General features: G+C 44.1%; 1 protein-coding gene across 2 annotated transcripts in view; it reads right to left on the bottom strand.

Moving 5' to 3' along the window:
- Positions 1-910: 910 nt before the first annotated feature.
- The window catches only part of STRIP2 (striatin interacting protein 2), a 149304-nt gene continuing 122529 nt past the window's right edge, over positions 911-27685 (bottom strand). For both annotated transcript variants that reach the window (XM_088468667.1, XM_088468668.1), the window contains exons 19-21: positions 15543-15647; positions 6613-6817; positions 911-1794 (exon numbers count right to left, since the gene is read on the bottom strand). In XM_088468667.1, coding sequence (XP_088324793.1) covers positions 1544-1794; positions 6613-6817; positions 15543-15647 — 561 coding nt within the window. In that variant the 3' untranslated portion in view covers positions 911-1543. The remainder of the gene's footprint in view (positions 1795-6612; positions 6818-15542; positions 15648-27685) is intronic.

The following is a 27685-nucleotide window of genomic DNA, read 5'->3' as shown; positions in this document are numbered from 1 at the left end:
CCGGCGGCAGAATACAGACAGGTGGTGACATCCTGATGCCGGAGTCCCAACAGCCAGGATGCTGAATGTGAGTATAGCGGGAATGGTTAGCAGGTGGGGGGGGGGTTAGGCGTCATGGGGGAGAGGGTTAGGGGAGGGGGGGTTAGGGACCACTGGGGAGGGGTTAGGCACTAACGGGGAGGGTTAGGATAGGGTGGGGGGAGGGTTAGTGGTAGGATGTAGAAACAGAGGGTTAGGGGGAGGAGGGGGGAGGGGGAAGTATACTTACCCGACCGTTGTCAGGATCCTGAGCATCGAGATGCTGTATATTGACAGCAGGCATCCCACCTGCCGGGATTTCATACCCATTCCCTTCTCGCGCTGTTCGCACCCAAATAGACCGGGCAAAAAGGAAAATGTGCGTAAAAGCTGGCCACTTTGCATGTTTCTGCTCACCTCATCAGGAGGGGACAAGCAGAAATAATGGGCACCACCGGTATTCGTGCCCAAAAGGAGTAACAATTGAATTGCTCAAAAAACAACAACTAAATTCCCCCCCTTAGTGTCAGAGCGATAAAAAAATTAAATAGAATTACTTTTGAAAATCAGAAATATGTTGTATTTTACCTGCAGTTTTGCACTTCTGTCTCAAAAACTTTCTCTAGAGCCACTAATTATTAATATGCTATACTGTGTATTGGAAAAGGCAGACAGACAGCCTTGAGTGACTGACACCTGGTACAGGAGGGATTGTGGAGCTGACAGAAAACAGTGTCCAGAGGTAAAGTGTGAGGGGATCTGAAAGGAGTATGTCCATGTACATTCTCATTAGGGAGAATACACTGTGTGAGCAATCTCCTTTAAATCGCACAATATAAAAGGAAAAAAATAAATATAAGCAAATTATAAAAGAAAAAAGACACAGAAGCAATGCAATGCATGAAGTTAATTAAATACGCATTTTGATACAAAAATCCTCCATAACAGTTTAAATACAGAGAAATGTCAGGTCTGATACATCTTACATTTTTGTATGCTTACAAATACTGTCCAGTGTAAAAAGTCTCACAGGTACTGAAGGTATTGTCAACTGCTGGGAAAACCCATCTCCATCAATGATCATCCTATACAAATAGCAGATTGAGGGCTCTGAATGGAAGAGTCAGTTAGCTGCGAGGAAAAAGTCAGCATATAGCAACAACACTTTATAATACTCATTGCTACAAAACATTAAATCACCCATCTTCAACCAGAGTATTTATGGCACCTCATATGAATTCATTGCAGTGATCATGATTTCTAGACTGCAGGATTCCTCTGACAGAGACCTGCATGCAGTGTTTAGTGACAGCCACACATTAAACACCATGTTAGTGAGTAGCTGATGGTAAACATTGCAAAGCTCTGTTAGAGGAACCCTGCAGTGTACTGGTCTTGCCATCAACTTCTAAAAATATTCATATATATTAGACATACATATTTGCACACATTGTACTCTTGCAAGTTACTTGTAGTACTGTACATAAAACAGCAGCATATAACACTCAGACAGTGAGTTTGTTAGTCATGAATACTGCAGAAGTTCCTCCCACTGAATGGGTTTAGAGAACACCTCTCTTTCCAGCCATAGCTCATAAGTGTAATGGAAGTCCTCCGGCAGGTCAAGCCTCTGCCCCACCACGCTCTGCAAACAGTTATCTACCGGGGCAAACTCCCAATTGGGGTTCTTCTCATATCTCCGGCTGTTGAAACACTCAATGTTTCCCCGCAGGGTACATTCCTCGCCCTGGAAGTCCCATGGTCTAGCATCCATATCTAATGGAATGAATAAAAAAATAGCTTTAATGGAATGGCACATATTTATATCATGCAAAGTTGTAATACACAATTAACATGAATTAAACCAATGTTACCATTTGTTTTTTTAATTCAATATTTAATACTCTAAAAGACCAAAGTTAGCAAAACTAACATTGTAAAGTAGTGGCAGCGTGTGTGCACAGGCAGCCCTAGTGATCTGGGTTATCCGGGAGAATCCAGTTTCTCCCCATTACAAAAATGTAGCTTAGATTGATTGTTTTAATAGAACCCAGGAATCCTAAAGTATTTAGATGAATGGATTCAGTTAAACTAGACAGCTACAACAATTTCACTACTTTTGGCCCCTACAAGACAGCCAGGGCTGGGGGAAGTTTATAGAGACACCTATGGGTACCATATGCGAGTCTTAGTACAACTGTTGCTTTTTTATCTTTAACAAGACATTTAAGCGAGAACTCCACAAACAGAACTTCTCCTTTTTCCAATACCCTAGAAAAGGATTAGCATTTAAACAAGTAAACGAGAAACGTCATTCATCTAGGGCGACATATTGCAGGGGTACAAAGTATTAAGGACTGAAAAAGGGGCACAGCCACAACCCCAACATTGTGTGGTAACACCACCTTCATAGGCAAAAATTCCTCTATTCATACCAGGGCCTGAAATTGTAATGGCGGCCCTGAACGTAAGTGGTGCTCTGCTAGTGTACTATTATCAGCATGTACCAGCATGGGCATACTCATCTGCTCAGTGCTCTGGGTCCTATAGAGGAGAGCTATATAGGCCAGATAATGAATGATAGTACACACTGTCAGATGTAATGGTCATCTGAGCATCCAACATCAAATCAAATTTTGTGTGGCAATAGTGACCTTTTCAAAGCTGCTAGTCTAAAATTACTTAATTGGCTGGCAACATAATAGTTTATGGGTATACTTAGGTTGGCATTATGCTAATAGAGACGGTATTAGATGATTACGATAAGTGACATGCAGAAGAATGGAGGCAGCAAATATATTTTCAGGTGTGGTCATTTATCAAGCACACTACAAAAGCCTTGGCATCGGTGAGCCTTCACCGGTCCAATTTGCGACGTCACAAGCCCAGGTGAGGAGCTGTGTCCGGCGTCGCAGTGTTAATAGGGGCACTCTGGCGGGGCTTATGCTTCCATATCCCATGGAAGCTAAAGAACGCTGTACTGACCTACTGGATATGCATCTGGTATGCATTGAATGTGGATGTGAATTGAGTCAGTGTCACTTGTCTGTTACCAAGGTCAATTCTGGCCAGATGCCGCTGGTAACGATCATTAAGCACCCGTGGTCGGCCACTGTGGTTGGTAATGCCTTTCATGAGGTATTATGGATCGAGGAATGTTGAATGTCTGCACAACTTCGGAAATGGAATGTGCCATCCGTCGGGCACCCACTATCATGCCCCGTTCGAACTCCATTAATTTATGTCACCTTGCTATGAGCAGCCTAGCCGGTGTTAAAACTAACTAACAAAATGTCAGATTACAACTGATACAGGTCTAGGCATTTCCAAGATGTCACAGTACCTACCATTACCTTTATATACTGCTATCCCATGACACTTACAGCTTCTGTGTATTTCTACCTTATTAGTATTAAGATTTATATCTGGTTAAAAAAGTTAAAATTCTTATCATCATTATATGACTTGGCTTTCATTACATTAATGTTTAGATAAACCACATCTCATCTCTTATATAAAGTAAAAAGAGTCACAAACCAGGTAGTATAAAACCGGGAATGTGACGTAATGGAGCTTATTCTTGGTAGCTTCACATGTGCACCTATATATTATGTATAAAGCTCAATCATGCTCTCTCACTAGACCCTCTGCTAAATATCGGCTTAAGCAATTGCAGCCTGTCGCACCCTATGGCTAAGCTATTGGGAGGCTGACTCAAAATAAAAGAAAGCATTTGAATAGTTTCCATTTGGTGGCGACGTCCTATTTGGACCTAAGAAAGAAAGAAAATGTTATCTTCAGCTGTTGTCGCTAAAACATCAGTCCTACCATCCCACAGGGCAGAAGGAACCAGCATCTCCAAAAAGTAAATTCTCAGCACCACGTGGAGGAGGTAAGACTAAAGGTAAACAGGCATGGGTCGGCAGACACCAGGCTCCCAAACCTAGAGACAATACTTCCGCATGACGGGGATTTCTCCCACTTGGGGATCTCACAGTAAGAGACCATCGGCTGGCATTCAGGGACAGGTGTTTCTTGACCACAACAGACGAGTGAGTAAGAGGAACTGTCATCCTTTAGGTCCACTGCCCAAGTGTTTCTTCGGCATTGGTCTTCTCACAGACAGCTTAAAACAAATGGCTCTGTAAAGAACTTTTGTGCCCATGCTAACTTCAGGCGTCATTGTGCCTGTCCCACAAGACTACAGAAAGGAAGAAAATACATTTTTGGAATCAATATATATCAGCAATATCTATCTCAATGTTCCCATGTGGAAGGGTCATCAGTTCCTCCTCAGATTTGCAATACAATCTCATTTCCAATTTCAAGCCCTTCCGTTCTGGTTTTCCATGGCACCAAGAGTGTTACCAAATGGATTGCTGTTATAGCAGTATTAAGAACAAAAATGATAAAGATAATGGCTTACTTAGATGATTCGTTTGTTTGAGAAATGATAAATCTGGTTTGGAGGGGAAACAAAATCTATGCATTACATTTCTCTGACTTATAAGTGATGAGACTTCACTGTTTGAATGTGCAAGTGCTCATACAAATGAAGAGCTGGTTTTGAACATTTTGTTTTTGAAACAGATTATGGTCCGCAGCTGTAATTAGTTAGGCATATTCCACAGTGGGCAAACCAGTGCCTGAGATATTGGAGCAGACTCGGCTAGGAGAGTGAAAGCTTCATGGGCAGTGAGGTATGGTGCTTCTGCTGAACAGATGTACAGGGTGAGTACCTGGCCTTCAGTACACACTTTTGCAACGAGCTTTGAGCAAAAGGTGCTTTGCACAGCTCAGAAGCATTCCCTCCCTTGAGGACACCTGTGGGATGTCTCCAGAGTCTGCCATGTAATTAAAGAGAAAACAGGATTTTTTTCACATATCAATACATCCTTTTCACTTAATTCCATGGGTTAACACTGGCCGTCCTCACCCTCACTCCTTGTCATGGTTGGTTTGTTGTTTGCATTAATTGTTTTTGTGCATTTTCTGTACTACATTGTTTTGTTCTCATCTCATAGTTTATACTCTGCCACGACGCTTAAGCTTTGTTATTTAAAATCCGAAGTGTTGATGGCCAATAGGGGTATAGGGGAAAGTGGGGGGCTTTGGCATCACTATAGTGTCATGGTTTTGGGACAGTTGTATGAAATAGGTTTGCTTATGAGCTTTAAACAGCTGCAGTTGTACTTTGGGTTACCCAGCTTTCTTTTACCTGTAACGCCAGCTCGAGCATGCTCTCTCAATGCAGTTTGCTGGTGTCCCACCACTTACAGGTACCCAGAGACTACAAGAGTTGTCACAATGGAGAAACCGATAAGGTGATATCAGCTATTCATTCCTACTACATGACTGTGCTGGAGATGGCTTGCGTGGTCTTATGCGGGCCATACATCTACCACCCCCATTCCCCCATCCATCACAGAAGTATGGACCCCCATCAGAGACAAGTGGGAGGTTGACTTTTTAGTGCTGGAGAACGAGGATTGGAATCTTTTCCTGGTGTAACCCCATAGGGCAACTGCCTCCTTGACATTACAGAAAATAGATATTTATTCTTCAAAGAGTGGATGATTAGGGTTACTACATTTGTGAATGGGGGCTACTACTAGCTGTTTTAAGTATGGAGTATGGTGCGAACGTCTGGCATCTGAGCTTGACTGAAAATATCACAATTCTTGTCTGCTGTCACTAACTGTTTCATTAGGATGGGCATTTGCATCCTCTCTTCCACCAAGACATATGTATCTTTTGGAATGGTATTGGGGACTCCCTTAATGTTAAACTTTATGTGAATTACTTGTGTATGTTAGCAAAGGTCTGCATTGCACGTTGTTTGATGGTTCCCAATCTCCCACTATTCCTGCGTGGATTTGCCTAGTCACTTCAACAGTAGGACATAAATAATTTGTTTATGATAGCATAAAGTGCCCTCATAAATTAATCTGATTCACTTGCCATCTGTGGGTGTCCGAGTAGTGTCTTGTTAGCCTATGCATTGTGAATCTAAGCACTGTTCTAATTATCTCTGCTGATACTTGATCATATTTAATAAAGGAGGGCAGAACCAATTGAAGACAATTTTTTTGCATCCTGTTTGTGATAATTGGTGAGAATTGTGTACAATAAAAGCGAATTGATGTTGTGCAATGTTTACATTTTGTTATTATTGTGTGGTAATTTTTCTAATGTCTTGTGTATGTGCAAAAACATTTTAAATAAAATAAAATCATATTATGAAATCAAGCAATGAATCCTGATAACCAGGTTTACATGTTCAGGGCCGTAGAGAGCCAGACGAGGCCGGGGAGTGGCTTAATCACAGGATGGACGTAGCCATGTCCCCTTAGAAAGAAAAACACCTTTTTGCAGGCAGAGACAGCAGTGAGAAGTCTACCACTGCAGTGTTGGGCAGCTCCAGCAAGCCCGGGCAGTTAGTACCCACCCACCCAACCCCTCTCTGTGCCCCTGTACATGTGGCCTCAGAGTCACCAATGGCCTACCACTGTTCTAGAGTAATTGTATGCCCATGATTCAAAGATTAACATAAAATATATAACAAAGACAGCTGAAATCATGATACCCACTCACCATTACCATAGGCCCAGTCATCATTCATTCTGTGCCGCACCATTTGGTAGATAGCAGACATAGTTTTCATATTGCTCTTCCTCCACTGTCTTCCAAGGTACTTGGTCTGGAGCTTCAGTAGTCTTAACACATATAACTGCATCATAGCCTGTTTCACTTTCAGTGCACGTTTTAAAATGGGGGCAGATTTGAACACCACCAACATCTACCAACAGAAGAGTCATCCATTATCACAGTACAGGTTAGCAAACAGCAGCTCTTTTCTTTAGCATGGACAGTAAAAAAAACAAAACATGTGTTCCGTTTCCTGCTGATACAATCGGATTGGTCCAGAAGCGTATCTATAATGGGTGCAGGGTGTGCGGTGCACACAGGCCCCCGGATACAGTGGGGGCCCGCACCGCACACCCTGCACCCATATTACGTAAAACTTACCTCTCCGAGCTCCCGCGTATGGTCCTCCCAGCGCTGATCAAATGCCTGAAAATAGCCGCCACGGCCATTTTACTGGCATTTTGCTCATACGCTGTGAGGGAATCGCCGGGAAAATGGCAGCTGCGCCATTCCTCCACGATCTGCACATGTGCAATAGACTCCGGGTACACTCTAGTGCCCAGAGTCTATTGATTCTGCAGTGACAGCCAGCCGCGTCAGTCGGCCGCCGTAGAGTGACGGGGGAAGCACACAGGCCTCCTTCTCTCTAAAGACGATTGGTCACATTTTGCATGTATCAATTTAAAAAGATAAATTACACAAACTGTTTTTATGGAGAAAGGATCACACATTTTAAATAGAATTAAACGGAAAAAGCATATAGATACGAACAGTTGGCAATTGGTGATTCCATTTTGAATAATACAATCAAAATCCTAATATAATATAAATAGATCACATAAGGAATATACAGTAAAATAAAATAAACAATAAAAAATAAACAATAAATAAACAATATAGGGGGAAGTTCGGGGAAAGGGAGGTCAGAGGGGAAGAAGGAAACTGAGCGGGAGAAAAGGGGGTGATCCGTGGGGACAAATTATCAGTCACAAATAGAGTATATTAGAATCAAGAAGAGACAGATACGGATACAGGGTTGGAACCATTAAACATGGAATATCGTGTAGAGCCCTTGAACATCAGCCAAGGGGACCACAAAATAGTAAAGTCGGTAGGTCTACCTTTAGAAAAGGATAGGATGTCATCCATATCCATGTATTAATCGATCCTCTTAAACCAATCTTTAATGGAGGGAGAGGAGGTAGACTTCCATAAAACAGGAATTACCGCTTTAGCTGCATTGTTCAGGTGCCTCAGTAAGGAATTCTTGTAGGAAGCCGTAGAAGAAGAGGTCATGTTTAGGAGCCAAAAGCCAGGATCTCTAGGGACCTCTCCCCCAAGAATTATCTTAGAACATTCAAATACATTCAACCAAAAAGGAGCTAGGGAGGGAAAGTCCCACCATATGTGGAGAAGGCTACCTGGTGCAGAGTTACATCTCCAGCATACTTTGGGGACCTGCGGAAACATTTTATATAAAAGTACTGGGTATTTATACCAACGTGATAAGACTTTGTAGAGAGTTTCAAGAGTAGCTATACAAGAAGAACTGGCAAAAGGTGTTATTAAAAACAATCTCCCAATCAATATCCTGAACTTTATCCCGGACGTCTTTCTCCCACACTACAGTAAATTGAGGAGGCAATTTATACAAATTTCAAATAATTACTGAGTATAGTGTAGATACAGTATGGGATGGAGTTTGAGAGGAAGAACATAAGGATTCAAATAAGGTAAGTGTCCTGGTGAGATCAGGAAGCTTGCAAGAAGCGGTGATAAAATGCCGTACTTGGAGGTATTTCCAGAATTCGGATTGGGGGAGATGCCATAATTCCTGGAGTTCTGTAAACGATCGCACCCCTGACGAATAAACCATTTGACCCAGTCTAAAGTGGCCATCGCTCATCCAGTTTTTAAAAGACAGTGTGGAGAGCCCAGGGGAAAAGTCCAAATTCCCAAGAAAGGAAGTGAGAGGGGAAACAATAGATGAAATATGGGGGAGACGGCGCAATTTCTGCCAAGCGCGTAATGTGGGTGTTATAGTGGGATGTCTAACAGTTGGTAGTTTGGGAAGCCATGGAACAATTTCTATGGGCTGAGTCAGACTGCTTTCCTCCAACATGATCCACTTTTTGAAACCCCTCGCTCGGGTCCACTCAAGAACACGATTAAGCATTATGGCATAATAGCTAGTGATGTGGGGAAGCTGCAGACCTCCGTCTTGTTTACGGCGGTGAAGGATAGTATGTTTAAAACGTGGTGTGGAACTGTTCCAGACAAATCTACGAATAAGGCGTTCCATTTCTGCAAACCATGTTGGAGGTATATGATTTGGAAGAGTTTACATTAAATATAAAATTTTTGGCAAGGATTTCATTTTGATCACGTTAATCCTGCCGATCCAGGATAAGCGAGTGGTGAGCCATCTGGCCAAATCAGTACGGATAGTTTGCAATAATGGCAAAAAATAATTTGAGGACAGTTGGGATAGGTCTTTAGTCAGGAAGACTCCTAGATATTTAAGTCTAGTGGGATGCCAAACAAAGGAAAAGGATTGTTTCAAAGAATTTACCAAGGATGGGGGGCAGTCAGACTCATCGCCACAGACTTGGAATAATTAATTAAAACATTTGAAAACATGCCAAATTTTTGGAATTCTGAAACAAGGTTCGGGAGAGAAGTACCTGGGTTAGAGAGCACTGCAAGAAGGTCATCTGCAAAGAGTGCTAGCTTATATTCCTGAGTGACTGCCTATATGGATACCAGAAATGTTCACATTAATGCTTATAGCCCTAGCTAATGCCTCCATACATAGAACGAATAAAAGAGGAGAGAGAGGGCACCCCTGCCTTGTACCATTTGAAATAGAAAATGAGTCAGAGAGGGATCCGTTTATCCTAATTCTGGCTGTGGGGACATCATATAATGCCAAAATTCTCCGAAGACATGTAGGCCCTAATCCCAAGTGTCGTAAAAGACCCCTGTCGAAAGCCTTCTCTGCGTCAGTTAATAAAATAATAGTCTGGGTAGATGAAAGAGAGGCTTGGTGTATTAAATTAATGACTTTCGTTGTATTGTCTCTGGCCTCGCGACCCAAGACAAAACCAACCTGGTCAACGTGGATCAATTTAGGTACGAACGTCTTCAACCGGTTGGCTAGGAGCTTAGCAAAAATCTTAAAGTCAATATTTAGGAGTGAAATAGACGTATAACTAGGTCACAAGGTAGGGTTTTTGCCCTCCTTAGGTAAGACGGAAATATGTGCCTCCAGTGATTGTTTGGAAAAACTAGTACTATCTGAGATTGAGTTAAAGGCGCGAGTCATAAGGGGTGCTAATCTATCTTTGAAAGCCTTATAATAGGCTGTAGAAAATCCATCTGGACCAGGACTTTTACCATCTTGAGAGGAGATTGCCCGATCCACCTCTTCAACGGAGAAAGTTGTTTCAAGAGAATCAACCTCCTCTGGAGCGAGCTGAGGGTAATTAAGTGATCTTAAATGAGATGAAATTGCCTCTCGATGGATAATAATGTCAGAGTCTTGACCCAGGTTCTTGAGGTTATAGAGTTTAGCATAATAAGACCGGAAGGACTCAGCGATTCGTTTAGTTTCATTATGGGTCTGGCCATGCTCGTCTTTTATAGCTTGAATAAATGTAATAGCACGCTGTTCACGCAACGCCCTAGCCAACAGCTTACCCAGTTTATTTCCCCATTGGTAGAAGCGACTACGACATTTACAGTAGGACAGTTTTATTTTATCCATAGAAAGTTTATGAAGGGCAGCTCTAGTTTCCTCCAATTTATAATAATAGTGTGGGGATAAGGAAGCTTTGTGGGAAGTTTCCAAGGATTTGATCTCAGCCAAAAGGGCATCCCTTTGCTTCGTTTCTGTTTTTTTTTTTTATATAGGAGCCTAATTGAATGCAAGTGCCCCGGAGGACACATTTATGTGCCTCCCACACCGTTACCTTGGAAATATCATCTTGATCATTTTGTTCAATGTAAGAGTCTATGGAGGACTCAATTTGGGATTTACAATAGGCATCTTGTAAAAGGAGGTCGTTAAAACGCCATGACCAAGGATTTAGCGAGTGTTGTGGAAGGGAAAGGGTAAGAAAAACTGGAGCATGGCAAGTGATAGATCCTATTGAAGTGTTTGATAGAAGATGTAGATGTCGGTGACTCAAGAAAAGATAATCTCGAGTAGGTGTGGTGGGGGCGAGAGAAGAAGGTAAAGTCAGATTCAGCTGGATGAGCGATCCGCCAGGAATCAGCTAGCTGATGGTCGTGAAGGGTGCGTCCCAATCGCCTAAACTCCTTCCCTGGCCTATGAGTTGTTTTATTGGAAGTGTCAGGAAGAGGATCAAGAGGCCAATTTAAATCACCTCCTACAACCGTAATTCCTTCCAATAAAGTCTCAGCTTTATCTAAAACAGCAGCAACAAAAGAGGGTTGACCAGAGTTAGGTGTGTAAACATTCAAAAAAGAGTAGCGCTGATGGTAAAAAAGATAAATTAAATATAAAATACAAGTTGATCCAATTAAATATGTATCTTGTAATCTAAGACAACGTGTTTTCCTTGCAGCTATATTACACCGAGAAAGGCTGGCTGCAGTGTCTTTCTGTAAAGCTACAGTCAGGAAGTGTCATGTGCCTAGAGACCAAAAAAATATTTCATACCACTACCACAAACATCTTTAAGCTCCAGAAAATTGTAAATACAATATCAGTAGTGTGAGTATATTTATTTTCCGTTTTGTATCGAAAATGTTGCCTACTGCTATCATGGCTGCTTCCAATCACAGGCTACCTAAGGCCTAGTTGGGTGTGGCTCACAAGCCAGCCCTTGTCTAGAGGTTACCCTCTGTACCTGAGAGGTGAGTGCACTTAACTACAATTTAATGGTGTGTATGGCATACAAGGTGTGGCTATTAAATAACAAGACTAAAGCTATAATTTATGTTTAATTATATTAAGTACATTTTAACCCCGTTCCCCTTCTGCATCCACACACCTCTGCATTCTTAATTTCCATTGGTCAAAGCCGTGCTGTAGCTCATAATCCGTTAGCTCTCTCAACAGCTCCGCTGTTTTCTTCTTTACCTCAGTAACTGATGCAAAATGGGTTCCATGAGTACAGATTTGACTTTAGGGAAAAGAAAGTCGTCACACGGTGCTAGGTCTGGCGAGTATGGTGTTCTAGCACTGCAATCTGTTTCTCGGTCAAAAACTGCTCCACAGAGAAAGCTGTTTGGGATGGTGCGTTGTCCTGATGGAGGATGAAACAATATTTGGCTGCGGTTGCCGTCATGGGCACAGCCATGACAGTCTTCATCACCTGACTAACTCTTTACCCAATGGTAGCGTAGTTGTTGTTAACGGACGCTGTCCACCAATGGACTGATACCTTAGGGTATATAACAGGGCTCTGGACAGCAGGAAGTTGCCTGTACAACGTTGTATTTTCTGGTGTAAGCTTGCCGTTACTACATTCCAGGTTTCGTGCTCCTCTCTTGTCAGAGCTAATTCTAGTGTTCTTCCGTGTAGTGTACTCAGTACCTTCACCAAGTGCCAACTCGTGATTCCATCCTCTAGCGACGGTGCTGTGTCTATAACTACTGTGTGTGTACTTTGTACTCTCACCTAGTACCATCTCGGAATACCAATCCTCTGTGACTGTGCTGTGTCTAAGGCCGCAGCGTGTGTACTCAGGGTCTCATTCAGACCCGCTCGCGAGCGCAGGACGCTTGCAAGCGGGTCGATGGTACCCGAATGCACATGCGCACGACGGAGGCTGCTCTGTCGTGCGCATGCGTGAGACCCGGCGAGCGACGGGGAAGCCGTCGCTCCAGGTCTCGCACCAAAGGGTGCGTGCTGTCGATGTTGATTGATAGCACGCCCCCCTTGGTGGGCGTGGCTACCAGATGGAGGCGTTCCCATGGGAACGCCTACCGTCTGGGTCCGGCCCCACTGACATCACTAGTGATGTCAGTGGGAGTGATTTTGGCTCTGATAGAGTCAAAATCACTCCAGGGCTTGCAGTCACCGAGACCCTACTGCAGGGTCTCGTCGCAAGCACGATGGTCGCGTCCGGCTCTGAATCAGGCCCTCAGTACGTTGATCAAGTACCATGTGCTGTGACTAAAACGAACATTGTGTGTACTCTGTACCCTCATCAAGTACCATCTCATGATACCATCTTCCAGTGACAAGTGCTGTGACTAAAACCAGTGTGTGTACTCTGTACCCTCATTTAGTACCATCTCGTGATACCATTCCTCTGTGAATGTGCTGCGTCTAAAGCCGCAGTGTGTGTACTCAGTTCCATCAAGTACCATTTCATGATACCATCTTTCAGTGACAATGCCGCGTCTAGAGCCACAACTAGTGTACTCAGTACCTTCATCAAGCATTGTCTTGTGTTATTTCTTTCCTGTGCCAGCGTTACCTAAGTTTCTGCAACAAGTGCACTCTATGCGCAGCTTAGTTCTATTAGTGCCACTGTGTCTCACCTGTGATTGCGTTCCTCTATTCCCACTTGTACCGGATACCTGACTAAAGGGCCGCGACCTGCCTGCTGCGTGCAGCTAAAACCGAAATCCCAATCAGAGGGGTCACTGGTGGACACACTCCCCGGCAGGTTAGACTCCGCGCCTTGGGTCAGGTCTCGCCAACTTCCGGTACGTGTGGATGAGGAGGAAGTATATCCAGGCCTCTCGCCTCCTGTTCATTTCCCAACCCAGGACCTTGACTTCTAGCTCCTCAGTAGGAGATCTCCCTAACACGAACGTGACATGCGGCTTCTGTTACCCAGTCTTCCAAAATAACACCCTTGATATCAAAGAAAACAGTTAACATGGCTTTGAATTTGGATTTGCTTTGAAGTGCTTTCTTCATTCTTGGTGATGATGGTGTTTTCCAGTGCATGGACTGGGGTTTTGTCTCAGGGTTGTACTAGAAGATCCATGTTTCACCACAGGTAATAACTATCTAAAAAAATGCAAATCCGCTTGAATTCCAAAATGTCTGTACAAATTAACTTTAGATTTTCTCTCTCTACTTTAGAACCAAGCATTTTTATGACCCACAGGAAGAAAAACAACTTCTTCAAACGCTGTGTGACAGCAAACGATCTGTGCGAGAGGGGTGAAACTTGCAAAACCGTTTTGGGATAGTCCAAGGTCAATGTTCCCCCACTCCCTTTTATCTCACGCAGTATGGTTTATTTCTTACAAGTACAGTCTCCTTATTTAATAGCCACACCTCATATATGCTAGTGTTGGAACTTGTAGAGTTGGGGTCCCTTGATGACAGGCTGCACGCTTAAATGTTTTGATAAATATATGATCAAAATCCCTATGCTTTTATTTACTAGATATACACATATTTGCACTATATTATGGTTAGCACCAAAAGCAAAAGTTCAACTTTTTTGTATACATATATGGCATTAATATTGCCACACAGATGGTACCATGTATGATATGGGTAAAACAGATAATGGGCATATTTATTTTCGATTTTCTTTCAAGGTTGATGTTATCGGACATATCTGAAGTTTTAGCCTATTCCGAAGTGCGCTTCAGCTGCATTAGCATGCCCCCGACAGGTCCCTCCATGTGCAACTCGCATGAAACTCTACCTTCCATGCTGTTTTACTGTGCAATAAAACGCTGCAGAATTTTGCACTTGAAATTCAGATGTATATCCTACAACACATTATTCAGTCTACTCAAGAGGATGCAGAAACCATACAAATTTGTAACCAAGATCTTTATAGATGATATATCTATGAGGGGACACAGGATTTCCATATAAAATTGCTCTGGTTGTTGTGGGAGCTGGCTGTCCATATACATCTTTGCTGCAGTCGCGCCAGGTCCCATGAGACTAACGCCAGGCGACTATTTTCGCAATGCAATGTGACTAGGACGCACCAGCAGACTGTACTGATTAATTTGATATTTGACACTTTTATATCTGGGTGTGACTGAGTCTCTGAATCTGTATATCAAGTGCTACAATGTAGCGGCTGCAGCTTTTTTCATTCCAATTGTGTTTCATATACAGACTCGGGTGCACACAGATATACAAGTGTCACATATCACATTAATCAGCGCAGTCTGCTGGTGCGTCCTAGTCTCACCGCATTGCGACTTAGACGCATTTTCAGCAGAAAAAAAAGACGCCCGACGCTAGCAGAGTAGCACGGGACAGGACGTCTCACTCACGCCAGGCAAGTCGCACTACGTGGCAATTGAGGCTAGATGTATGAGGACACATCTGTATGTTGTATAAATGTATGACCAGCCAGCTTCAAGACTGATGTGTAATTTATTATAGGAGTAATATTGTGGATAACATTATTGCTTTTAAGTCTAATGCTGGGCATACACTATACAATTATTGGGCTAATCTGCCCGATGTCAGCGGATCTCCCCCCCCCCGATAATTGTACTGTGTGTGCGGGTGACAGAGGGTAAAATATCGATCGGTCATTTATATAATATTTTGCTAGTTAAATGTCGGCGGGATCAGGCAGTGTATGCCCAGTCGCGGCCGACAGACGAACATTTCCCCTGCTCCTTTACAGGGAAGGAACTGGGAAATGTCTCCTCGCAGATATCGGGGCCAATACACTGAGATATCTCGCAGTGTATGCCCACGATATCTGCAGGTTGTCAGATAAAATATCTGTCAGTCTGTCAGGCATTTTATCTGGCAGTGTATGCCCCAGCTTAAGAGACCAGACATTAAATGATATTGAAGTATACATCAGTTTAGATCTGAATCATCACTGGATTATCATTTGCAAGTAGGATTTCTGAAAGCACTCTGATCTCTTTGTATTGATGGTATGATGGACACTTACCATGGTGCGGGAATGTTTCCACTTGGTGAGCTTGTTCAGGATTCGCAGCAGATTGATGCAGGAGAACAGATTTCTCCAACAGAATTGGTTGTTATCTCCCGATTCCTGCGTATATAAACAAGCAAAAAAGAACCACACATTATATTTTGTTCGCAATAACGTGAGGTATAATCTTAAACTGGTGAATAAGGCAAATATTTCTCATCAACAGCTATACAGACATGCACCATGCAGCGATTTGTCTCTATAATGACATATGCACCATCAAATGGATTTCCTCTTCATTCACAAGAAATTATCTGTATATCATAAGTATGTATTAAACCATTTTCTTTGAAATATAAAGTATTCTGGGTACAGGAGACAAAAGGTTGAGTGGAAAAAATGTATGGCATAGAGAATTGTAGATCATGTGGGGATCGTGTTTTTTCTTCCTTTTTTCAGTGGCAGATGCTTATTGTACAATTTGAAACAATAGTAGCAAGGATATCTAACATAAGAAAGTGGATTAGGAAGAATAAAGAGAAACAGCCGTGGGTCAGAAACATTTCCTTAAGCTTGGAGTGTCAGAAGGTGCCATGTTTTAAGAAATTTAAACTAAATGATATGGATGCAGGTTGAACATCTTTAGTCATTCAGACCTTCAAAAAGAGCTTCCAATCCGAGGTTCTGATTTAGCCAATTGCACGGGGGTGGGGTGGGGTGTGTGTGTGTGTGTGTGTCTGTGTGTGTGTCTGTGTGTGTGTTTCAGTTGGGAAACCGGCTGACGTAAGCCCAACAGCCGGCTTCCCAATTGCTTTATCCGGCGAGGGTTAAATGACAGGCGTCTAAATCTAGATGCCTGGCATTTTTCCGATGCCGGGAGACCGGCGCCCGGCATCCGATCGAAGGGATGCCGGGTGCCGTGAGCGGACAGCCGCGAGGGGGAGAGGGTTAGTTTTAGGGCACCCGGGGGGGACTTCGGGTTAGGCAGCGGGGAAGGGGGGTTAGGTTTAGGCACTTAGAGGGGGGATTAGGGTTAGGTACAGGGGGAGAGGTTAGGGTTAGGCACCTCTAAGGAGGGTTAGGGGGGTTAGGTTAGTTTGTACTTACCTAGGGACAATCGGATTTCCAGCGCTGACGGGCTGCCGCTGCCGGGATCTCTGCATCTGTCGGGCTGATGCTGCCGGGAATCGAACTGCCGGCCATGCGTCAGCCGGTATTTCATACCGAATGCGTGTGTGTGTGTAAGTGGGGATTTATGCAGGGTTAGAAAGTGTTTCTATGGGCTTACCCAGAAGGAAGTTAGATGGAAGATTGCATGATCCAGTTGCTCAGCTCTGTTCTTGAATGATCAGGTCTCTACAGTCAGGCCACACAAATTTCACAATGCATTTCTTTCAGATTTAGCCATTTGGCAAAGGTAGCAGGTAATTTTTGCTCTATCACGCTACTAAGCCTTACCATGTGACTCAAACATAACTGAGGCAGGGATGCAAGTTTATTTTCATCAAGGAAATACTTAATTAGAAGAGACCTGTCCATGAGATAGAAGTAACTCATGATTTCTATCTGTCATGAATGCTGGAATTATTTTAAGTAGAACGTGAAAATGTCAAGATACACATAAATGGCATTCCTGACGTATACTGTACATTCTCAACAAGAGCCTTTTAAGTCTGCATTTCACATGGTCGCGTGACGCAAGGCAAGAAACCTCTAGAAACTAACAAACCCTACCCAATATGTGGATGTAGTTAGATTACCGGCAGCCTGGATGCCGGCCGTCGGAATCCATACAGTGGAAGCCCGACCCAGGACTAAAGATAGGCGTTGAAATCCCGACGCCTATCTTTAGCCCCACGCCAAAATCCCAATAGCCGGCATCCCGAACGAACATAAGCGGGGCTTCTAAAGTCTTAGCCGCGGGACCGGGGGTTAGGTTTAGGCACCCCCAGGAGGCAGGGCCGGATTTCCTGCTATGCATCCTAGGCGCTCGCTTAGGGCCCGGCGGGACCCAAGGGGCCCGTGGACGGGACCCCACCCAGCCGTTTACAACTTCACAGCGCTCCCAGAGGAGCACCCGCCTCCAAACAGAGACTGTTGTATGCGGCCCGGCTGTCAGCCTGCGTGCGGTACACTGTGACTGCAGAGCAGACTCAAGTAAGTGTAACTCACAGGCGGGGACCCGCCACCCTGTCCCACTCCCTCCCAGTCCCAGGCAGTTGATCCATCATCCAGGCCAGCTAGCCCCGCCGCTACCCACCCCAGCAGGCATTCCGCCAGTGTCATTGCCAGCCTTAAATTCCAAGCCTCAGCGGCCACCGCCCATCAGCAGCAAACCGTAGCAGTGCTGCAGGTAGGGTCCGGGACCTGTATTAATTATAATGCCCTATACACACATACATACATATATATATATAGATATACATACACACACATACATATACACACAAACAGTATAGATATAGAGATATATATCGCTATTTACACATATATATATATAGCGATGTATATCTCTATATCTATACTGTTTATGTGTGTGTGAGGGAGGGGGCCCCAAACTAGTATCTTGCCTAGGGCCTCATGAGGTCTAAATCCTGCTCTGCCAGGAGGACTTAGGGTTAGGCACCCCCCGGGGAGGGTTAGGCACCGCCAATGGCGGGTATGGGTGAGGGGGATGGGGGGGGGAGAGAGGGGTAGGGATAGCATAGTTACCACCCCTGTCAGGATCTTCAGATATTGGAATGTCGCTGTTGGGATATTGAGCCGCCGGTATTTCATACCAATTCCCCAAAATGGTCACTTTTACAGCTCATACCCAGGTCCAGCGACAGCACATATTAAACTAATTAGTAATTTAGTATCAGTACAAAGTGCAATACCCACATTAAGCCACTTCATGTCAGCAAAAGAGAATGATTACCATTTCAGCACGTCTAGTATTAAAATGCAACTAACTAAATATACCAATTGTTAGCTAGAAGACTGTCAAGTGGATTTATATAAGCTACAAATAACAGTCACCGGTAGCGTAACGATCACAATTATAAAAGGGCCCCGTGTCTCACACTATGCAGAGACGGCGGCCACATGCTACCTCAGCGACAGAACAGGGACACAGTGTAGTGTAGCCAGGACTGTAGAGTGTGCACAAAGAATTCACAATGAATAACTTGGACGATCTGGAAGTGTCTTAACTGCGTTAAAAACGGAATGCAGGTACCATTGCCTTCCTCTCCCTGCAGGTGAGCTCTCTGGCATCCCTGCACCTGAACCCTAGCCCCAGGAGTACCTGTAGGCCCTAAGAGTGGTGTGGTGCTGGAGGAAGCAGAGAAGCAGTCATCTTGGAAAGAGTCCACTACAGTGTATACAGTGCCTGCCTGGCTGGCTGCCAGCATTTCTGCAGTTCTCTGTGTCCTGCATTCTCTATGGAGACAGCCCTGGTCTCTTACCTGTCAGCATTTAGGGCCTGATTCAGAGCCGAACGCTATTTGCGCTCGCTCGTTCAAAAAAAAGGGGTGGCTATTCAAATGAACCATTCGCTCTTTGCGGTCTGTTCACGCCTCTAGGTCTGAACGATCGAACAAAACTTGCGGCCGTTTTTTGGGAAACTACGCCCCCTAGCCGCTCGCATCCTACGTCATGTCCGCTATTTATTAGATTAATCGAGTACATCGACCAGCGTATGAACTGCTCGCTATTCTTGTGGTTGGTTTTTCCTACCGCAATCTTGCGAGCAGTTCTGACTATAAAATAACCCAGTGACGTGGTCAATGACGCTGCTGTATTAATTATGCACACCCATAAAACGCCCGTTTTGACCTTTAAGCACGCCTGCGTTCGGATCTCCACTCCCCGTTTTCAAGCACCTTCCCGTTACCACCCACATACGCCTCCTCCTGTCACTCAAAATAGCAGGCATTCGCTATTTAGCGAACAAACGATTTTCGGCCGCACTGACTGGTTTGCGCATGCGTATTACGATCCGTACGCATGCGCAGTTGTGCAAACATCGCTCGGAACGAACGAGCGGCTCTGAATCAGGCCCTTAGTGGCTAAAATCCCCAACTGGAATACCCAGTCCAAGGTGCAGCTGTATTATATGCCCACATCAGCCTCTCCTATGGCCAGTGATTAACAGCATATAACTTTCTTTCACCACTCTTGTATATTCATGGATCCGTTGTTTTATCAAGTCTCGTTATTATTCTGGTGGTCATTTCATAAATGGCACCTAAACGCCAGCGAGCATCCAGCGTGGTGCCTCCTGTGAGCTGTTTAAACGTTCACCTGCTCGGGGTATTGTGGAAGCTGCGTCCAGGGATGCTGGTGCTAAAGGAGCCGGTTCTACAGTGAAGGCGCCTCCACCTGCCTCTTCTGTTCTGTCACCAGCTGTCACTCCCGAAGATGGTGAACCTCTCACAGTGGGGTCCATGAAACAACTTTTGGCATCCTACAAAGGCACATATTTCCTTGGAATTCTGGACTGCTCTTCAGTCTTGCCAGCAGTCGATTGATGACTTGGGAAATTGCACCGATAACACGGAGACTAAGAGGGAAGAATTTAACGATTTAATTCTTTTACACGAGCAGGTTCAGTCTGAGGTTACAGCCTTGCAGAATAAAGTCAGTGATCTCGAGGACCGGTCGCGACGCAACAATATAAAGATACGAGGTATTCCAGAATTAGTCACTTTTCGAGATCTTCAGGAATTTGTTACTGACATATTCATGAAACTTCTACCTACCACTCCTATCACAAGATTTCTTAATTGATTGTATACATCGTTTGCTTCTGGTGAAAAATGCTCCGGCTGGGGCCCCTCGGAACACACTGATGCGGCTACATTATTTTTATATTAAGAAATCGATTCTTCGAGCTGCACGCGTGTCTGAATTTCTGCTGCAGTGTTGGGTGATCTACAACTTTTTGGAGATATTTCTGCGGCTACCTTAGCTTAACGCAGGTCATTCCACCAAGTTACTAGTACTCTCCGAAAACCAGAGATTCTCTACAGGTGGGGCTTCCTGACCAAACTGATTATAACTCGTATTGGATCCATGGTTATGGTCTCTACGCCTGATGGCGGTATTAAGTTGCTTAGCTCTTGGAGTATTATAGATAATGTTCCTGCACAGATTTCAACAAGTCCTTGAGTACAGAAGCAGTGGTCCTCTGTGGGGGTCTAATGATTGATGGACCTTTTGACCATTTTTCTTTTTTGGGTGTTTTCCTATTGACGTTCTGTATGATTCTATTACATATATTTTTGCTGTTTTATTTTTATTGTTTTCTGGAATGTCACCCTAATTTGATTTTGGAATTCTGGACTTCTTTTGGTTAGATGCATACCTAGCGTCTATGCCTCTTATATGGATTATTTTCCAGTGTTCCCCTTGGACTTACAAGTTGTTATGTTGCTGGCTACCGTTAGCCAATTTTTTCAGGAATATAGAGTCTTTACACTGTTTAATTAAATGTGTATTATTTAATCAAGTTAAGAGTGGTGGGAGGGAGGCAGGCCTCTACCCCTTTTCACTTTTTGTGTCACCTAGGTTGGTGACTCCTACTGGCTCCTAATGGGAGTTATTTCAGTTTGTTTTATTTTATATGGTTTATTTTTTTCCAATGTCCCTTTTCCCTATTTTTCCCAGTCCTTTCCCTTTGGGTACTCATATTGTAATCTTTATGTACTTTATAGCATACTATGGCTCTTTATATTGATTGCGGCTATTTATGGTTAAGGTTTTATCGTTAAATGTAAAGGGTTTAGATTCCCAGAATAAAAGACGACTTGCTTTGCGCTATTTTGTAAAAGCTAAGGCGCATGTGGTAGCTGTACAGGAGACCCACTTTGCTGCATTCTCTCCACCTCGGTTTTTTGACAATAATTATCCTCACTGTTATACTGCTAATGGACAAGGGGAAAAAGGCTGGAGTAGCCATCCTTATTTCCAGCTCATGTCATTTTATCGTAAATTCTCAATATGCTGATAAACATGGTCGCTATTTCATTTTAATTAGCAAATTGGATGATCAGCTAGTCACTTTAGTCTATGTTTATGCTCCTAATACTTGGCATTTTGTAGAAGATTTTGTCCTACCTTACAGAAATGCTGTAAGGGTGCTGTTATGATTTTGGGGGACTTTAATATTGTCCTTGATCAGAATGTAGATAGATCCTTTCCCACTGTTAAACTGAAAGTAACTTCTGCACATGATCATTCCCAAGCCTTCCAGAAAGTCCTAACGGAATATGACTTGTTTGATGTCTAGAGGGCAAAGAACTCGACAGTTCATGATTATACGTTCTATTCACATGTCCACAGGTCATATTCCTGGATTGATCTAGCTTCGGCGCATAAGTGGACCCTACAACAGGTCCAAAGGCCCTTTATCTTGCCTATGACATAGTCTGACCATGCTCCCCTTGGTTTGGAATGGGCTGTAGGGTCTCCTTGTATGCTACCTAGGCCTTGGCGTTTGGGAGCTTATCTCTTGAATGATCCAGAATCTAAACAAGCCCTCTCTCACACTCTATCTATGTATATGGAAACTAATATACCAACACACTTCAATTTTTAATTTTGGGTGCATGCTAAAGGCTGTGATAAGAGGAACGGCCATTCGCTCAGCGGCACGCCTCTAGGCGGCTAATTTATAACAACACATTGAATTAGAAGCCCATATGTAGGAATTAGAGGAACAACATAAAAGTGCTCCTTCTGATGCCACTATTTTAAAAAAATTGCTTCAGGCCAGGGATGCATGGAATGATTTTACTTTATGTGAAGTCCATAGAAATGTATTTAGACTAAGACAGAAGTTTTATGTCCAGGGCGATAGAGCAGGCAGCAGAATATATATATAGTTTATGTGTATATGTGTGTGTGTATATATATATATATATATATATACACATACACAGTATCTATATATATATATACATATATATATATATATGTATACACATATAGGGGTTTGCTGTTTATACATGGGGTGGGCTTGCAAAAATGGGTGGGGGGAGGAGGGGTTGGCTCTTTGGCCAGCGGCTGCTCCCTCTACTGTTTGCAGCCTCTGGGGAGCCGCTAACAGGGCGTTGGGACAGGGAGGGGGCAGAGAAAAGGTCAGCACTGAAAGCGCTACCTTCTATTTGCCCGGCGGCTGCTCTGTCTAGTTTGCAGCCGCAGGGCTGCTGCTAGCGGGGGTGGAGAGAGAAGGACAGCGCTGATAGCGCTGTCCTTCTCTGCCCGGCGTCTGCTCTGCTCTGCCATCAGCCGCCGGGCTGCTGCTAGCTCCGGAGGAGGGAGAGAAGGACAGCGCTATCAGCGCTGCCTTCTCTGCCCTGTCAGCGGCTATCCTCCGGAGAGAGAGGGAGAGAAGGACAGCGCTATCAGCGCTGCCTTCTCTGCCCTGTCAGCAGCCGCCGGGCTGCTGTTAGGGGTGGGTGTGCCGGCGCTGGGCTGTCCGATCATTGCTAGAAGTGATCAGCCGGCCCACGGGGAGGGACAGTGTGCAGAGGGACCAGGAGGTCCCTCTATGATTGGCGAATGCTAGAAACTTATTTTCCAGCATTCGTCCACAGAGCTTTCCTGACTGGTCGTATCAGATACGACCAGGTCAGGGAAAGCCCAGTCTGGTATGGTTGTATCTGATACGACCATGCCAGGCAAGTGGTTAATGACTTCTATAAAACTTTTAAAGATGAGTTAGCCCCAGTTCTTACACTGATGTATAATGAGGCATCGGACTCCGGAAATGTTGGAAGCACAAATTGTAGCATTCCCTAAACCTGGGAAAAATCCTTCTATGGTTACTAATTATAGGCCAATAGCACTGTTGAACACAGATGTTAAGACCTATGCCAAATTAATAGCAGCCAGATTGGGTCCGTTGATACCCTCTTTAATTAAGCAGGATCAGGCTGGATTTGTACTAGACAGACAATCTTCAGATAACACTTGTCGAGTCTTCAATATAGTGGAATTGTTTACTGCATCTGGAGGTCCGTTATTAATGCTTTCCTTAGATGCTGAAAAAGCATTTGACAGACTTCATTGGGGTTATTTAACTGCTGTGTTGAGCCGTTTTGGGATTAGGGATAGGACTCTGTCTGCTATATTGGCTCTTTATTCTAACCCTTCCACCAGAGTTTTTGCAAATGGTCTTCTCTCCTCTGCCTTTTCTATATCTAATGGCACCCGGCAAGGTTGTCCACTTTCCCCTTTAGTTTTCGCACTTGCTATAGAACCCTTAGCAGAAGTAATTAGGAAGTCTGCTACTGTACAGGGCCCCGGCTGGGTGGCTCATCTCATAAAATGTGTTTATTTGCTGACGTTTTATTGTTTTTGACTAGTCCTGAATCTTCTTTATTGTCCCTGCATAAAATATTAGAGGACTATTCCAAAGTGTCTTATTATAAACTAAATACTGCTAAGACAGAAGACCTTCCGATAAATATTTCTCCTGAGCTTTTGGCTAGACTTAAGGGGGCGTACCATTATGCATGGCAGGATAGGAGTCTTTCTTATGTAGGTGTTCAGATACCAAAGCGGGGAGCAGATATAGTGGCATATAACTACATTCCCCTTGCGGCTAAATTCTCACTTATGACAGCTGATTGGATGTTACAAGAGGTTTCATGGATTGGCCGTATAGCTGCTTTAAAAATGGTCGTTACCAAAGTTAATGTATCTATTTTGCACCATACCTAAGCCACTTCCTGTCGTTGTTTTCTAAATTTTATGGTGTTTTTACAAAATATGTTTGGAAATCGAAGAAACCTAGATGGTCTAGACAATTATGTCTCTTCCTAAGTCTAAGGGAGGACTAGCATTCTCAGATTTATAACTATATCAGTGGGCATGCCTTTTGAGTTGACGTAGAGACTGGTTTGAGATAGACGCCCCAAAACCATGAATACTCTTGGAACAGAGCATGTCCCGCCCTTTTTCCTTATCTGATTTATTGTGGTTTCCGCTATCCTGTAAAAGTCAATTGCCCTCTTCTTCTACGGCGGTAGTAGCCTGTGACTACATGGCATAAAGCGGTCTCTAGGTTGAATGACTGCCTTTCTACCACTAATCTTACTTTGAATGGTATAGCAGCTTTGATCCCCGATTTGAAACTTGGTACATGGATAACCCAGGGGGCAATTTCTCTGGGGGATGTTGTGTTTAATGGTGTACTTCTCCCTTTCTCTCGGATTCAAGATAAGTTTTCTGTCTCTCCAGGGGATTTCTATAAATATTTGCAGTTACGCCACTGGTTGCATAGTCTACACCTTGGATCTCAACCACTGATAGCTACCCCAAAGTACATTCTTGAGAGATTTTCCTAAGGGGGATACAAGAGAAGTATTTCATGGTGGTATAGCCTGTTAGGTGCCTCTAAGCCAGTGACTTTTCCAGCTCTATTAAAATGGGATTTGAACTTTCCTCTGCCTCTTACGGAAGATTATCGGAGCTCTATTTTTAAAACATGTTTTCGTCTTTTTAAATGTATATCCCATGCTGAAAAAGTTTTATAAGCTTATCCACAGGTTGTACTTAACCCCTGACAGGCTCCATAAGATGTGGCCTTCTCTTTCTAACCAATGCTGGCGTAATTGTGGCCAGATTGGAGACCTTTATCATGTAGTTTGGTCTTGCCCAAAATTGGATAGATTTATGGCATCAAATTTTTACATTAATTTCCAAGGTGACTGGACTTGATGTAACACCAGACCCTCTATTAGCGCTATTTCATGTCTATCATGGATACGTTTCTTTGGGTGATAGATATGTAATGGGGCATATTTTAATTGCCACTAAAGCCCTCATTGCATATCACTGGAGGTCAGAAGTAATACCTAAAATAGACACAATAGAGGCCAAAGTACAAGCCCATTGTGATTTTGAGACAACAGGAGTCTCTTACTTATCTTCGGCAAATAACCCATTGATGATATGGTTTGGCTGGAGTGACTATCGAGCGGAGTCAAGACAGGATAATAGTATAAATTAGATCTCCCTTATTTATTTTAGCTACTTAATATACAGGGTTTTAAGCTCAGTTGCAATGTGTGATACGTGTTTTGCTGTTTTTCTTATATGTATATGAATATATAATGTATGCTAGCACAGTATTTTTGTTATATACAGTATGTGTATATATATATATATATATATATATATGTCCAACACAAACAAGCTGCGGCACTCGGAGATTTTTTGAAAAAAGTATTTTAGTGTAAATTACATTGTATCCACATACCACCAACGTTTCGGGACTCTCCTGTCCCTTTGTCAAGGCAAAAGCATGAGAAAACAGGTCTACTCGTAAAGGAAGTTGAAGAGTAATGTCTATGGAGAGCTTTTGAAGATCGGAGTACCAATGACGTCTGGGCCAAGCCGGAGCTATGAACAGGATTGTGCCTCCTTCCTGTCTGTACTTTCGAAGAACTCGAGGAAGTAGAGATATTGGAGGGAAGAGATATGCCAACTGGAAGTTCAATTTCACCGACAATGCGTCTATGAAGGCCGCATCAGGGTCCTGTGCTCTGGCTCCATAAATTGGAAGTTTGTTGTTGTGTCTTGAGGCCATGAGATCCACTTCCGGAAGACCCCATTTGTCCACTAGAAGCTGAAAGACTTCTGGATGTAGAGCCCATTCTCCTGCATGCTCGTTGCGACGGCTGAGGAAATCCGCCACCAAATTGAGAATCCCCGGGATGAACACTGTGGAGATATCTGGGAGATTGCGTTCGGCTCAGGTGAGAATGCGGGACACTTCTGTCATTGCTGACTGACTTCCAGTGCCCCCTTGGTGATTGACTGTAGGACTGTACTTGTACTGGCCTGTTTTTCAGAATATTCTGAGCCATAGCGAGAGTCTCTGTAGATGGCTCGAAGTCCCAGAATGTTGACAGGCAACACTGCCTCGACTGGGGACCATTGGCCCTGGAAAGAGTGCTGGCCGATTACTGCGCTCCAACCTCGAAAGCTTGTGTCCGTGGTGAGGAGAGTCCAGGATCCAAAAGGAACGACCCTTGTTCAAATGGGAAGTCAGTAGCCACCAGGCTAGGCACAGGCGAACCTCTGGGGGGGAGGCTCATCGTCTGGGATTTGAGCAGATGGGGTAGCCTGTTTCCCCTGGAGAGGATCAGGTGTTGGAGTGGCCTGGAGTGAAACTGGGTGAACTCCACCATGTCGAAGGTGGACACCATTGATCCCAAGGCCTGCATTGCAGAGTGAATCGACACTCTGCGATTGTGAAGCAGTCTGCGTAATCTGTGCTCGAGTGCTGAAATCTTGTCCGCCGTTAGGAAGATTCTCTGAACTCTAGAGTCCAGGAGGGCTCCCAAATGTACCATCCTTTGACAGGGTGTTAGGGAAGACATTTTCCAGTTGATCGGCAAACCGTGCATTTGTAGAAAGGCAATGGTTACCTGCAGATGGCTGTGAAGTGTCTCTGGGGAGCTGGCCAACAGCAAGACATCGCCTAAGTACGGGAGCAGTCTGATCCCTTGACAACAAAGATAGGCAGCTATAACTGCCATGATCTTGGTAAGGAGGGGCCTTGAGAGGCCAAACGGCAGAGCATGGAATTGGTAATGTTGCTGCAGAGTAGCAAACCGGAGATATTGTTGATGAGAAGGCGCTACAGGTACATGTAGGTAAGAGTCCTGAATGTCTAGGGATACCATAAAATCTCCAGGCTCCATAGCTAGGATAATAAAACGGAGGTTTTCCATATGAAACCTTGGCACCCTGATAAACTTGTTCAGAGACTTGAGGTTGCGGATAGGCCGATGAGACCCAATGGGCTTCTGAACTAAGAAAAGGGTAGAATAGTAGCCCTTGACCCGTTGTGAGGAGGGGCCCTGAATTATTACTCTTGAATTCAGTGAAGACTGAATGGCTTTTTGGAGCAGCAGGGCCTTGGTTTGGACTGACGGCAGTCCTGTGCAAAGGAACTGATGGGGGGGGGGGGGGGGGGGGGGGGACGCCTCAGGAATGAGAGGGCGTATCTGTGAGAGACCACTTCCCTTACCCATGCATCTGATGTGGCCTGATGCCAAACCTGGGCGAATTGAAGAAGTCGGGTTCCCACCCTGGGTGAGGCCCACCCCATCAGGCTGTAGGCTGATCTAATTCTGGCCCACATAGGATATCTCCAG

This window comes from Taudactylus pleione, unplaced genomic scaffold (assembly GCF_031769625.1).
Source record: "Taudactylus pleione unplaced genomic scaffold, aTauple2 ptg000086l, whole genome shotgun sequence".
Taxonomy (NCBI): Eukaryota; Metazoa; Chordata; class Amphibia; order Anura; family Myobatrachidae; genus Taudactylus; species Taudactylus pleione.
This window is presented reverse-complemented; position numbering and strand designations above follow the sequence as displayed.